The sequence below is a fragment of the Eretmochelys imbricata genome, chromosome 7 (genome assembly GCF_965152235.1).
Source record: "Eretmochelys imbricata isolate rEreImb1 chromosome 7, rEreImb1.hap1, whole genome shotgun sequence".
NCBI classification, from domain to species: Eukaryota; Metazoa; Chordata; order Testudines; family Cheloniidae; genus Eretmochelys; species Eretmochelys imbricata.
This window is the reverse complement of record NC_135578.1, coordinates 94769529-94785584: the sequence shown is the minus strand read 5'-3', so window position 1 is coordinate 94785584 and position 16056 is coordinate 94769529. Positions and strand designations below refer to the sequence as shown.

The window sequence follows — 16056 nt, the reverse complement described above, 5'->3', positions numbered from 1 at the left end:
TATCCCCCCACTGCTACATGCTAGGGGCTCATTGTGCTCCCCCTCCCGATTCCCTCCTCCACCACATGCCAGAGGCTCAGTGTGCCCATTCCCCCATATGCCAAGGTCTCTGTGTTGCCCATGTTCCCATACAAGGGTCCCCTGTTCTTCCTTCTCTGCCAGGGGCCTTCTCCAAAATGGTCTCTCTGTACTGCTTCATTTCTCCTTCCCCATATTTTCCCCTTCTTTACCATGGCAGGGGCGCTGTGTCAACCTCATTCTTCCCCATTTCATGCCAACAACCTGTGTGGTTCCCATGGCTCCCATACCATTGTCCCCCATTTTCCTCCTCAGGCCCGGGGCTTTGTGTCCCCCACATTCCATCCACCTTCTTAATGCCTTAGAGATACAAACAGAAATGCCATCACATGGAATGTTAGACCTTGCTTTGCTCAGCCATAAAGTATAATAAAGAGTAAATGTCTTCATGATTTGAGTCTACAGTACAAGCATTGAAAGTCATGAACTTCTCCTACTTTATCCAAATAATAAAGTTCTAATATTTTAAACAAGTTTTTAAATGATAGAATGTTTGTCAAACATTACATCTCATTGGTATAGTTATCACTCTGAATGCATTTTTCTGTAAATACTTTCATTTCCTACTTTATGCCCTAGCAGTATGTTAGCTTTAATGAAAATGTTTCTCATGATGCAGTAGCTCTTAAACCAGGTTTGGTGTGTTAAAATATTTAGATTAATATTTGTGGTAGCTAGAAAGAAAATTGTGCTCATCCAGTGTAAATATACAGATAGCAACTGTTTTTGTTTGCTGTATTATAAAACTTAAGTGATGTTTTTAAATTTAGTTCCAACTTGCAAATACTATCCTTTTCAGAGCAAGCTTCACTTAATTTTCCAGTCTTACTAGAAGAATATTTCTAAAACTTAAATGAGTAATTACATAAAGCATTAAAGGAAATATTAAGTGGGTGAAGACAACATAGCCTCTACTTTAAAAAAATAGCTTATGCAGTCATTCAGTTGCAGTCATGAAAAAATACTAAATTCTATGAGACTTATAAACTGATCTTCATTTTACAAGCAAAATATTAAACAAAATATTACTACCAGAGAGTGCATGTGGGTCAAAAGTTACATTATGAGCAACTCAATGTGTTTCTTTTACTTGATAAGTAAAACTGGCTAACAAATTATAGTTTCTAATTAAGAACATTTTCTGTCAGATACCATATGATGTCCCAGCCTATTTGACTTCCTTTTTTTTCCCTTCTGTACTATATCTGACAGCTCATACTTAGATGAAGACAGTTAGTTCAATCCCAGCTAAGCAGCATCCAGAAAAGAGCTGAACATATCAACCACCAATCAATCCGTTACAAGAAGTCTCATCATACTTTCCATCTTGTGAGTGGAAGGTACAGCACTCCACCAGATCACCATCTAGGAGTGCAAAATGAAAGAGTGCTGCTTTGTGGAATTCTTCCTTGCATAAACTCCTGCTGGACTGGACATCTATACTGGGAGCAGGACTTGGGAGACTGCCATGCAAATGGCACAGTATTCTAACCCAATCCTGTAGAACTTTTCTGGGCAAGTTATTGCTGATCCTAAGGTGGTTTTACATCATCCACCAAAGCATATGGTCTGACCTGCTATGTCAATTCCTATGTTCCTAATCACAGTGCAGAAAAGTTCATTTCTGGGGAGAAAAATCTGTACACTTATGCATCAATAACTATACAGTAGCCCTGCATTCTGGATAGCTGAAACAATTCCATGTCAATATAAGCAGCATTAAACACATAACAGAACTATCAACAGCATACTGTTCCTTACAGATAATTTACAGATTTCATTGGAGTTGAATAACTAACAAAATCCTATAATCTGCACTTTTGGTCAGTTACATTGTTTCTTCTTTTAAGTGAGATCTATAAAACTATGGGAATGCTCTTGCAAGGGAAATGGTAGAAACTAAACTAGACAAAACTCTAGAAAAGATTCATTAGGGAACAATCCTGGACTATGTGGAGGATGTACCAAATTATCTAATAGGTTTTTACAATCCCTAACTTCTGTTCCTATGGTTTCCTACCTAATAACTGATGGATTTCTTGAAGGAATGTTATAAGCTCTCAATACTCTGATAAGAAGCTTAAGATCTCCATCAGAGACCGTCTGCGCTGGAACTTTTTTCCTCTCTTTTCTTTGCGGCTTTAAATGTCTTCTACGTTCACCTAGCTTAAAAACTGCATTCCTCAATTTGCTAGATAAAGTTGAAAATGTTTTAGTCAGCTTTATATATAAACATCTTCCTTTATTATACATGATTTAAGAAAATGGAAAATTTGTTACCTTTCTATGATTGTGCTCTACACAAAGGCTCCACAAAGTCCACTTCAGACCTTTCCATGCAAATCTAATTCGCCTGGGAAGCATTTAGAAACTACAGTGAAATGTGCATTACAAGCCCCATATAGTCAGATATGTAAGACAAAAGAATTTTCACCCTTTCCTAAAATCAGTAATATTGATCCATTTGGGGACCACTATTTGGAACAGCGTCCTGCCAAAGGAGGTTTCTGCAACAGAATGAAGGTAAAGCCTATAGTGCTTAAAAAAAGTGTTGATTGATGAGCAGGTGACAGCTTTCCAGATTTCCTTTAAAGTACCTTATGCCCTTTCTACACAGAATGCTACTGTGGAAAGTGTGGAGTAGGTTCTGATCTCTTTTGTAATCAAGGCTAAGTAAGTTTCAGTGATAAAAAAACTCAATCCACCTAAGTACAGAGACTTGCAAGCTTTCAAGTTCTGATGCATAGGGTGGAAGAAAATGAATTAAGATGATGTTTTCCAGAGTTAGAACCTATCGGTATGAATGAATGGTTTATGAAAGTTTCTAGTGCTATAAGCATATCCCAGATAAGGAAGATAGGTGTCAGTGTTGGTTTGTGTAGAAATGCTGTGTTAAGGAATCTTGATACCACTGGATGATCTACCAGAGATTTGGATACACCTATGCCCTGGTCTACACTAGGACTTTAGGTCGAATTTAGCAGTGTTAAATCGATATAAACCTGCACCCGTCCACACGATGAAGCCCTTTATTTCGACTTAAAGGGCTCTTAAAATCGATGTCCTTACTCCACCCCTGACAAGTGGATTAGCGCTTAAATCGGCCTTGCCGGGTCGAATTTGGGGTACTGTAGACACAATTCGACGGTATTGGCCTCCAGGAGCTATCCCAGAGTGCTCCATTGTGACCGCTCTGGACAGCACTCTCAACTCAGAGGCACTGGCCAGGTAGACAGGAAAAGAACCCCGAACTTTTGAATCTCATTTCCTGTTTGGCCAGCCTGGCAAGCTGCAGGTGACCATGCAGAGCTCATCAGCAGAGGTGACCATGATGGAGTCCCAGAATCACAAAAGAGCTCCAGCATGGACTGAACAGGAGGTACGGGATCTGATCGCTGTATGGGGAGAGGAATCCGTGCTATCAGAACTCCGTTCCAGTTTTCGAAATGACAAAACCTTGGTCAAAATCTCCCAGGGCATGAAGGACAGGGACCCGAAGCAGTGCCGCGTCAAACTTAAGGAGCTGAGGCAAGCCTACCAGAAAACCAGAGGGGCGAATAGCCGTTCCGGGTCAGAGCCCCAAACATGCCGCTTCTATGATGAGCTGCATGCCATTTTAGGGGGTTCAGCCACCACTACCCCAGCCGTGTTGTTTGACTCCTTCAATGGAGATGGAGGCAACACGGAAGAAGGTTTTGGGGACGAAGAAGATGATGAGGAGGAGGAGGAGGTTGTAGATAGCTCACAGCAAGCAAGCGGAGAAACCGGTTTTCCCGACAGCCAGGAACTGTTTCTCACCCTGGACCTAGAGCCAGTACCCCCCGAACCTACCCAAGGCTGCCTCCTGGACCCAGCAGGTGGAGAAGGGACCTCCGGTGAGTGTACCTTTTAAAATACTATTCATGGTTTAAAAGCAAGCATGTGAAAGGATTAATTTGACCTGGATTAATCGCGGCTCTCCTGGATGTACTCCCAAAGCCTTTGCAAAAGGTTTCTGGGGAGGGCAGCCTTATTGCGTCCTCCCTGGTAGGACACTTTACCACTCCAGGCCAGTAACACGTACTCAGGAATCATTGTACAACAAAGCATTGCAGTGTATGTTTGCTGGCGTTCAAACAACATCTGTTCTTTATCTCTCTGTGTTATCCTCAGGAGAGTGAGATATCATTCATGGTCACCTGGTTGAAATAGGGTGCTTTTCTTCAGGGGACACTCAGAGGTGCCCGTTCCTGCTGGGCTCTTTGCCTGTGGCTGAACAGAAATGTTCCCCGCTGTTAGCCACGGGGAGAGGAGAGGGTTGAGGGGGTAGCCACGCGGTGGGGGGAGGCAAAATGCGACCTTGTAACGAAAGCACATGTGCTATGTATGTAATGTTAACAGCAAGGTTTACCCTGAAAGAGTGTAGCCACTGTTTTATAAAATGTGTCTTTTTAAATACCGCTGTCCTTTTTTTTTTTCTCCACCAGCTGCATGTGTTTCAATAATCACAGGATCTTCTCCTTCCCAGAGGCTAGTGAAGATTAGAAAGAAAAAAAAATGCACTCGTGATGAAATGTTCTCTGAGCTCATGCTGTCCTCCCACACTGACAGAGCACAGACGAATGCGTGAAGGCAAATAATGTCAGAGTGCAGGAAAGCACAAAATGACCAGGAGGAGAGGTGGCCGGGCTGAAGAGAGTAAGTGGTGGGCTGAAGACAGGGCTGAAGCTGAAATGTGGCGGCAGCATGATGAGAGGAGGCAGGATTCAATGCTGAGGCTGCTGGAGGATCAAACCAGTGTGCTCCAGTGTATGGTTGAGCTGCAGCAAAGGCAGCTGGAGCACAGACTGCCACTACAGCCCCTGTGTAACCAACCACCCTCCTCCCCAAGTTCTATAGCCTCCACACCCAGATGCCCAAGAACAAGGTGGGGGGGCCTCCGGCCAACCGGCCACTCCACCACAGAGGATTGCCCAAAAAACAGAAGGCTGGCATTCAATAAATTTTAAAGTTGTAAACTTTTAAAGTGCTGTGCTTAAAGTGCTGTGTGGCATTTTCCTTCCCTCCTCCACCACCCCTCCTGGGCTACCTTGGTAGTCATCCCCCTATTTGTGTGATGAATGAATAAAGAACGCATGAATGTGAAGCAACAATGACTTTATTGCCTCTGCAAGCGGTGATCGAAGGGAGGAGGGGAGGGTGGCTTGCTTACAGGGAAGTAGAGTGAACCAAGGGGCGGGGAGTTTCATCAAGGAGAAACAAACAGAACTTTCACACCATTGCCTGGCCAGTCATGAAACTGGTTTTCAAAGCTTCTCTGATGCGTACCGCGCCCTCTTGTGCTCCTCTAACCGCCCTGGTGTCTGGCTGCGCGTAACCAGCAGCCAGACGATTTGCCTCAACCTCCCACCCCGCCATAAACGTCTCCACCTTACTCTCACAGATATTGTGGAGCACACAGCAAGCAGTAATAACAGTGGGAATATTGGTTTCGCTGAGGTCTAACCGAGTCAGTAAACTGCGCCAGCAAGCCTGTAAACGTCCAAATGCACAGTCTACCACCATTCTGCACTTGCTCAGCCTGTAGTTGAACAGCTCCTGACTACTCTCCAGGCTGCCTGTGTACGGTTTCATGAGCCATGGCATCAAGGGTAGGCTGGGTCCCCAAGGATAGGCATTTCAACATCCCCAACAGTTATTTTCTGGTCTGGGAATAAAGTGCCTTCCTGCAGCTTTTGAAACAGACCAGAGTTCCTGAAGATGCGAGCATCATGTACCTTTCCCAGCAATCCCACGTTGATGTTGGTGAAACGTCCCTTGTGATCCACCAGAGCTTGCAGCACTATTGAAAAGTACCCCTTGCGGTTTATGTACTCGCCGGCTTGGTGCTCCGGTGCCAAGATAGGGATATGGGTTCCGTCTATGGCCCCACCACAGTTAGGGAATCCCATTGCAGCAAAGCCATCCACTATGACCTGCACATTTCCCAGGGTCACTACCCTTGATATCAGCAGATCTTTGATTGCGTGGGCTACTTGCATCACAGCAGCCCCCACAGTAGATTTGCCCACTCTAAATTGATTCCCAACTGACCGGTAGCTGTCTGGCGTTGCAAGCTTCCACAGGGCTATCTCGCGCTTCTCAGCTGTGAGGGCTGCTCTCATCTTGGTATTCATGCGCTTCAGGGCAGGGGAAAGCAAGTCACGAAGTTCCTTACGCATGCGAAAGTTTCGCGGCCACTGGGAATCGTCCCAGACCTACAACACTATGCGGTCCCATCAGTCTGTGCTTGTTTCCCCAGCCCAGAATCGGCGTTCCACAGCATGAACCTGCCCCATTAGCACCATGATGCATGCATTGGCAGGGCCCATGCTTTCAGAGAAATCTGTGTCCATGTCCTGATCACTCATGTGACCGCGCTGACATCGCCTCCTCGCCCGGTATCGCTCTGCCAGGTTCTGGTGCTGCATATACTGCTGGATAATGCGTGTGGTATTTAATGTGCTCCTAATTGCCAAAGTGAGCTGAGCGGCCTCCATGCTTGACTTGGTATGGCGTCCGCACAGAAAGAAGGCGTGGAACGATTGTCTGCCGTTGCTCTGACGGAGAGAGGGGCGACTGACGACATGGCTTACAGGGTTGGCTTACAGGGAATTAAAATCAACAAAGGGGGTGGCTTTACATCAATTTGTATTTCAGGCAGGACTTCACAGAGGGTTCCAGTAAGAAATGGTGCACCTAAGTAATTGTTCTTATTGGAACAAGCAGGTTGGTCTGGCCTCTGATTGATACATGGCTAGATTTACCTCGCTGCACCGTCTCTGTGAGTGACTGCAGTGTGACCTAGAGGAATGAGTCCCCTAGACGGGGGGGAGGGGGGGAAGCAAATGAGTACAAAACAAATCTGGTCTATTTCTTGTTTTGATCCACTCCATCTATCTTTTACATCTTTGGCTGGCAGCAGACGGTGCAGAAGGACTGCAAGCCATCCATATCTCATGGCTGCTTGGCAGAAGACGGTGCAGTAGGACTGCTAGCCATCCTCATCTCTTGCCTGCCTGGCAGAAGATGGTACAGTAGGACTGCTAGCAATCCGTATCGCCTGCCTGCTCACCATAAGATGGTTCAATAGGACTGACTGCAGGACTAAAGAGAATGACCTGGTCAAGTCACTCCTAATTTAGTCCCTGCGCCCATGTCTGCCCAGGCGCTCCTGGCCGACGTGGCCAGGAGCACCTCGGACATGACGATGACGGCTACCAGTCGTATTGTACCGTCTGCTGCCACAAGGCAATGGGTTGATGCTGCTGTGTAGCAATGCAGTACCACATCTGCCAGCACCCAGGAGACATACGGTGACGGTTACCTGAGCAGGCTCCATGCTTGCCGTGGTATGGCGTCTGCACAGGTAACTCAGGAAAAAAGGCGCGAAACAATTGTCTGCCCTTGCTTTCACGGAGGAAGGGAGGGAACGGGGGCCTGATAATATGTACCCAGAACCACCCGCGACAATGTTTTAGCTCCATCAGGCATTGGGATCTCAACCCAGAATTCCAATGGGCAGCGGAGACTGCAGGAACTGTGGGATAGCTACCCACAGTGCAACACTCCGGAAGTCGACTCTAGCGTCGGTACTGTGGAAGCACTCCGCTGAGTTAATGCGCTTAATGCACTTAGAGCATTTTCTGTGGGGACACACACACTCGAATATATAAAACCGATTTCTAAAAAAACGACTTTCTATAAATTCGACCTAATTTCGTAGTGTAGACATACCCTATGTTTACGACACTCTTAACACTGACAGACCTGTGATGTCACAGTGGATGTCAGGCCTAGATGTAGGTCATTCTGTAAGAAATCCAGAAGAGCTGTACCATCTGGTTTCCTAGGGCTCACATTTCTATATTGAAAGTAATATAAGAATTCTGTCCAGAACCTTGCATAAATCAAGGGGATAGAATAACTATGGGAGATTAACTTTGGAAAAGTATCCCCATCTTATTTAAGGCTTGTTACTCAACAGCCAAACTGTCATGCTCAGGCAGTCTGGCTTGGGATGCAAGAGTAGTTTCTGTCACAGAGATTATGCCGCTTGGGAAAATGGAGTGGAGACTTCAGGAATATCTCCATTCAGTCAAAATACTCTGGTCTTTGGTTATAAGAATAACCAGTTTTCCCTCCTTATCTTCTAAATTACTCTCCTTCGTGCCAGCAGAGAAAGGAAAGCATAGAGAAGCAGGTTCTGATATCTGTGAGCCAGTGATCTTTGATCCGCTTCCCATGTCTAGAAGAGCCTTGCCTTTGGTTTAATCTTAATGCAGATAGGTACACCTCTCTTGATATCCCCCAAACACTTCCTAGTTCAGGGAAGTGTTCCAAATTCTATCCACTGACAGCTTAGCCAGTCCACTTATCTGTTCGTTGTCACTGTTGCACGGGTAACCCTGAGACAGTTTTAGTGATCTTCCTTGCATAGAAAAGAATCTGCATTACGTCTGCATTTAGACTTGAGTTTTGTGTTCTGGGATCCAGTACAGAACTGAGAATAGGACCCTGGAACTTTCCCCCTCAGAGATGGACTGGGCTTTGGAGTGTTTTAGTCTTTCACACCAAGGGTCCTTGATTGATGAGAATGATTCACTAATCCAGTTTGCGGACCCTTTGGAGCTGAAAAGTACTGACCTTCCCTTTCCATTACCCCTAGGTGTGGTGGGAAGCAAAGGCCCCAACTAATGATTCAAAAACTCTGAGCTCCTTCCCTTGGCAGAGTGAGACCTGCTGGTTGTGAGCAATCATAGTAGAGTCCTGTTTCTATTGCTCCTGAAGGGTCTTATAACAGATAGAGCATCTCTTGGCCTCTGGTTTTCCTTGTCTGGCCCACACTGTCGTTATGCAAGGAGTGAGAAACTGAGAGGAGTTCAGCAGGTGGTCTCATTTGGAGAATAAAGCCTCAAAAATTTCAGCCTAAAGGAAATGGGGCAGGCCTCACTCACTGTTGCCCCAAAATCTACTTTAAATGATAAGGATAATGTGGGAGCACTGAACAGCTGCTGTTTGTCCCGCCACAGGCAGCGAATCTAACATAGGAATAGAAGGGATAAGCCAAGTCCCAGGGCTTGAGGACAGTCTGAACTGCCTCTGGTATTTTCAGGAAGAGAGCTGCAGCTAAAATGTCTTAGGCTGAGGGAATAGATCAGAATCAAGATAATTTCCCATGCTGATAATTCTGACTCACTTCTAAAATGTTGCTTGATGGATTCATGAATAAGGAACTGCAAAGAGAATTCATTTAATCTCATCAAGTTTTGTTTTGTTTCTTAAATTTGATTTCCACTTTTAATATTTACAATTTATATATTATTCTTTTTGACACTTTTCATGTAAATGTAATTTAGAACGTAAAGATGATAGGAACTATTCCTGAAAAATGTGAATCTTCTGATATGTTACGGATTCCTGGTTTTTCCAAAAGAAGCAAACTTTCTGAAGTTTAGGCTCCATTTGAGAACCAATTCTGCATTCCTAACACAGTAACTCCTGAGGATATATACCAGAAAGGATATAGAGACCAAAAATGAAACCTGATATTCCCCAAGCAAGTCATTACGATGAATTGGCTACTCCTGCACAGAAGTGAGATTAGCAAGTTTATGCAATACTAAAACTAGAACATTTTCATAATAGAACCATACACTAAAAAAATTACCAATTAAAACATTCTTTGTATTTTTCTACCTATTCCCTTTCTGACCGATTAAAAAAATCCAAAAGTTCATACTGCAAACTGTTAATCACTTTTCAAAGGACCATCAACTGAAATGTTCTTTTTAGTTTTTAGCCAAGTCACATCCATTAAACTCAGTGAGAGTCATGTGGCTATATTCTCATATACCAATTTGAAAATATATAGTATTACAAATGTGCCAAGTAAAATATTACATTAATAAAGTAATTCACTTGCATAAATTCATAATCTTTTGATACATTCATTAATTCAAAGTTTAGTTTTTAATTATACCTCATAGATATAATTTCTTCATAATCGCTCACAATATCCATTAAATTAAATGTGTGCTTAACTTTGACAAGTCGCTTTAAAATTAGTTTTCTCATCTGCAAAAAATAATTGAGTTTTTCATGAAAGATAACATCTCTAAAATGAAAATTCATATTTGTAACTCTATAGGCAGGAATTCTCCACTATGGCACTTTCATGCTACAGTGCCGCAGATCAGGCAAGGGGAGGATTCCCCCAGTTCAGAATTCTTCTAAAGCAGTTTACACTGCCTTGCAAGTCCACTACTGCAAGCCCCAGCAAATAGGTCGCAGATTGGACGGAGGGGAAGTGAGGTAGTGTAGACATCACAGATATCTCTGTTGCTGTTCTGCCTTATGTTGCAAACCATGTGGCAGCCTGAAGAAGCCACGATAAATTAGACAGCTTCCCCAGACTTCCTTAGTTATGCTGGGGATCATTTTGGCCCCCGCAGCAGACTGGAATCTGCAAAGGTGGCATTAAGACACTTTCCTCCCACAACCTGTCTTGAGAGATTTGTGCTGCATCTCTTAGATCTGCAACACAAAATTTCACCCACAGAATTAACGTACATGGTAATTCTAATGGACAGAAAATGTCTCCCCACACTCAGGGTGAGTAATTTGTCTGGACACTGATAAAGTGCCCTTGGGGCAACAGAGGAGAAATCCTTGCCCCTTATCTTCAAAAAAGTCAAAAGTGTCATGAAACAAACTCCCATTACAACCAGCTGAGAAGAAAAGATTCAAAACCCGCTCCACCTTCTCTAGTGTATCCCTGCCTCCATTACTTATATTTGCTCACCACTACTGGACTTTGTGTATGGCAGCAACAGAGTAATTTACTAAAATATCAATTTCTTAAATTCTACTTCTGAAGATGCTGAGGTGCTATTACTTCAATAAGAGTTAAAAGGACTCAACACGCCACAGGAAGTACTGAGCATCTTACAGGCATGAGCCCTTGGTCTGGGCCCTAGTTATTGTCACTCTGCGGCTGGTGCATACAGTGCAGTGACAGACATTGGTAATGGAACATGGTGCCCCTCAGGTCTAGGTCATCACCTGAATTCCAGTGCTGGCTGGTAGGAACCAGAAGTCATCACCATCTGATAGCTATTCAGTATTCTATACAAAATTAATTGGTGGTATCAGTCCAATTGAGGACAAGGTGTCCAGCTCACCAAAAACACCATCACAAACGACTCCCTTATTTAAAGTCTGGAAGCCAAGGATTGTATGGATATAGAGCCTCAGCTCCAGAAGTCATCTCTTCAGAAAAGGTTTTAGGCTCATTAGTGATGAAGTTTGGACTGCTGCTGCACATTCTACTGTTATTCATTTTCTAGTATATTTCAATGCAACACTGTAATAAGTATTACATTCACATTACAGATTCTGAAAAGAAAAAGTTGGTCATTTTTCTCATAGACAGTACAGTCATGTCAATATTTGTCATACCTTCCTTATAAAGTTGGCAGACCTAATCCTTTGTGCAGTAATAGGATCCACATCTGTCATTGATATATCCTTCTCTAATTGGCTTTCATATTCCTGAATATAGAATTAGGTAATTTTCCTGGATCATATACTGATCTTTACAAAAAATTTTAAAGAAAATGAAGAGAGGCATTTAAACTTTTTAAAAACTATGATGAAATTAACAGAAGTTCCAGAATATGACATCTTTGCTGGATTCTCTCAAAGCGTATCCCTAAACAGTTCACAAAGTTGTAACTAACAACAACAACAACAACAACAGAGGGAAAGAGAAATTAAAATGTAAAGGCAAGAGGAGAAATATGTGTTTCCCCATACATGACCTGAAAACAAAAGGAGAGTCAAAGAGGTGCAGAGATACAGCAAAGCAGTTTTATGAAAACAGGAACTACAGGGGAAAATGTGTTGGAACTAAAAGTAGTGAGACTGTGTGATAACACTGAGAAAAAAACTGATGCAAATTGAGCAGAGGGCAAAGGAAGAGAAGTAGGGAAAGAAAAAGTGCTTGAACCACCAGTTGTGAGGTTGTGTAAAAAGACAAAGAAAAAGCTGGTGGTAGTTGGAGACAGTCTATGGAGGGTTTTTAAAATAAGTAGAGCATTTCTGAAATGAATACTGCAATGAACTAGGGAGCCAGTGGAGAAATTTGAGAGGAAAACATGATTCTCTATATGTTTAAGAAAATGAACCAAAATATTTTGCAGTTTGGAGAGCTGGAACTTGGGGAGGCCATAGCTAATCAAGATGAGACAAGATGAAAGCATGGAGGAGGATTTCAGCCAAGGTGAAGTTGAAATAGTGAAAAGGAGGCAAATGGAATGTCTGAGTCAAGAAGGAAGACAGAGGAGATGGAGTGACGCTGCAGGATTTTCCTCTGGCTGTATTTCCTGAGATATTTAGCTGAAGAAAATGAAGATGAAGCCACAAGTTTACTTTGTGAGAGCATGCAGAGAGGCTCAACATGGAGAAGTCATTAAAGATGTCAAAAGATATAAACAGCTGAATATCATCAGCAAATAATGCCAACACTTCCTGATATTAACGATACTTGTGGGAGCACAGGAAATACTGTTCCAAAGTTCCCATTCTGTGGCCACTGTCTTTACTGCATGTTGCATTTTATCTATGTTATGCATACTTACACGTGCATCCTAGAGAGAATACTGATGCTCAAAGAAGGACCACAGGACAAAACAGGCAGTTCATAGAATCAGAAGATTAGGGTTGGAAGAGACCTCAGGAGGTCATCTAGTCCAACCCCCTGCTCAAAGTAGGACCAACCCCAACTAAATCATCCCAGCCAAGGCAGTTGTATTAAAGGAGAATTACCAACACTGCCTAGAACTCATTTGGTATCAGAAAGAGCTAGAGGGGACAAAAGACATCCCCGGATATTTTTATTTAAAAAAATGTAATCAAGGAGCATTCAGAGATAGCTAATATAACAGGACCCCAAGAAGTGTCTATGTTTGCCCTCATTTTTTCTTAGCAGCACTAGAAGAATCTATGCTTGGGTTAAGGTCACAAAAAGCAATTATTTCCTAGAGACTAAAGCAACGTTGTCCAATTTATTGTGTTAACATTTCAGGGTCACATTACTCTGACTAGCACTTTACATCATTGAACTCAACAAGGACTACTTGAGTAATGAAGTGCTATTCAACATGAATAAGGACATTGGAATCTGGCTTTTAGGCATTAAATCATGATAATGTAAAAGATTACACTTGTCCTTGCTGCACATAGAAATCAAATAGGAAGAGGAAAGTTGAATTCAACTACTGTGAGAAATCAAAGATTAATATTAAACTCAGATTGTCATATATAACATGAAACAAGGATCACAGTGGAAACATTAAATACCTGGGTGACTGCATCTGGTATCTCTCTATCATACAGTGGTATTTGCTGAAAATGGCAGAAATCGAACTGCTCTGAGTTCCTAAGCTGCAACAGCTGGAAACGTTTACACTTTTTAATCTCTTCTTCAGTAACAAAGTTAAACTCTTCTTGCAGCTGTTCAAGACGAAAATATTTTGACACAGTTTGTTCCTTGGATCTTGAATACTGTTAGAGAAAGTAAAAGCAAGGTTCAAATATTTTTAAACTTTTTGGGTGATGACTAATAAAATTTGCTATTTGTTTTTATAAAGTGAAACTGTACTGGCTTGAGCCAAGCAAAGAACCAACAGGTTCTAAGCAAACTTCCCATATTTCTAACAATACATCTCAGTATGACCTGCAATACCATCGCTATTATTTGGGGCTTCTCTTCAGCATAGTTGTGTGATGTAAACAAATGCCCACATTTTTTCTATTGGTATTAAGTTTAAGGAGAAACTGACATTTGAGTTTGTATGGTATTTTTATTTGTTCTTTTTCTTTAAAAATCCACCTATCATTTTTCTATATCACAGAAATTAAATGACTGACTAACCTGTACTATCTCTGTATACATCCATTGGCCTAGGAAATTCTAATGAAGATGTTTCTTAAAATACTTCACCAAATTCTGCTCTCTCTTTCACCTGTGAAATCCTACTTATTCCAGTGAAGTTACATGGGTATAAGAGAGTAAAGTTTAGCTTATTGCCTTTGTAAATGAATAAAATCAATTTAATAAGCTTTATCATTCTCTTTTGGTATAATGTGAGCAGGTGTAATGGGCAGATGCCATGGAATGTTGCACTGGTCACAGGCCACTAGCCAAGGAAAATTAGTAGGAAACAGATTCCATAAATCTTCCTGGGAGTATAAAATGTAAACTAAGTTTACCTGAGTAAAGGTTTGATTTGGAGTGGAATCACAGCCCCAGACTGGTCTGGTGAGTGGATTGAAGGGATCGAGTAGTTAGTTGTAAGATTCAGCTGTCCCTCACAGCCGGATTAGGCTGTGGTTTTGATTACTGTAGCCACTAAGAGGTTATACATCTCCAATTTCTCAAGACCAAATTTGTAGGTAAAAGAAATCTTGTCTGAGATTATAGTTAAGGACATAGGACCTAATACAAAACTCAGTGAAGTCGCCGGAAAGACTATCATTGACTTCAGTGGTCTTTGGATTGGGCTCATTCATAGTTATTTATATCTCAGCATCATTTCAGACTTATTCTTGAATATGCTTAAGCATTGGTATGTTTAGCAGTTTTTTTGTTATTCTTTCAACCCTAGTTCAATTCTCATTTTCTCTTTGTATGTAGCCCATTACTAGTGTAAGATGATAAATATTTTTTTCTGTTTGCCCTAGATGCTTTGCTAGAAGTATATTTTGTAAAATATTACACAGAGAAACAGAGTCTAAAATGACCACCTTTGAAGCAGTCTACTCAGTATCTACAAAGGGATCAAGGGAGACAACCCTTAGCCTTTAAAAAACTTTAAAATGAAAATTAGACTAGAGTTTGTAGCAGTGAAGCCTCTTCTCACTTTTGAAAAATTCCCCAAATTGCACAGTGAAGTCAGCTGTTCAGACAGTGATCAGAAGTCATTACATGGACTCTAGAATAAGTCCACAGATCCCCAGTAATTTTCAGCTATTATCATTGCACCACTTTTGACCACCACCTGGTTAATCTCTACAACTACTACTGAGCAGCTGTAGGATTACCTAACCCAGTGCTTCTCAAGCTATCTGATGTGGGGGACCGGCAATTTTTTTTTCCAATGTGCGCACAGACCAGCAGCTGATGGCTCGCGGACCGGCACCAGTCCACGGACCACCACTTTGAGTAGCACTGACCTAACCAACAGCAGTGTCTCTCTAGTAGGACAGCTCCTGTTTCCATGCATAAAGTTAACTTCCTTCTGAATCCTTGAGATCCACAGAGTGAATGAAGTAGGGAAAACCCTGTGAGGCTCCCCCTATCAGTGTGTTTTCCTCACCCCTAATCCTTCCACAGATTTTGTGCTTCCTATCTCTAAATGATGTACTGAAATGACAAGACTTGAAACAGAAACAAAGAATAAAATTCATGACACAAGATGACTGCAAATTGTTTTATTAATTTGCTCTCCTGGGCTTCACCATAATTTGTTTTAATAGAATCAAAGATTGATGATCTAAGTCTGCTGCAGTTCATGTAAACAATGGGGTAAGATTCATAGTGTGGTATGACACCAGAAGGAAGAATGACCAGAAAGAGTTCAGAGCAAGTGACCAAAGTTAGGGAAAGGGAAAAGGATATGAGAGGAAGAAAAGGAGAGGGGGTAACTATCTGATTCAAGTAGAATCTACAACAAAAATAGGCTCACTTATAATTAGCGAGCAACAATTTCATCTTGTTGCTCCAAGTAAATACATAAATTATTCAGCTTTGCTCCCACTTCTTTTGGCATCTTCAGAAATCTTGATCAGAAGTAGTCTTACAGTTCAGTCCCATATTATTTATAACCTTGGAGCCAAAGATCTCCTGTGAAAAATGTTTTAGTAGTCAATATCTAGAAATTCCCTAACTCCTGTCAT

General features: G+C 42.1%; 1 protein-coding gene across 1 annotated transcript in view; it reads right to left on the bottom strand.

Moving 5' to 3' along the window:
* The window catches only part of CC2D2B (coiled-coil and C2 domain containing 2B), a 114193-nt gene that overhangs the window by 37875 nt on the left and 60262 nt on the right, over positions 1-16056 (bottom strand). The window contains exons 22-23 of the mRNA XM_077822854.1: positions 13459-13662; positions 11914-11918 (exon numbers count right to left, since the gene is read on the bottom strand). Of these exons, the coding sequence (XP_077678980.1) occupies positions 11914-11918; positions 13459-13662 (209 nt within the window). The remainder of the gene's footprint in view (positions 1-11913; positions 11919-13458; positions 13663-16056) is intronic.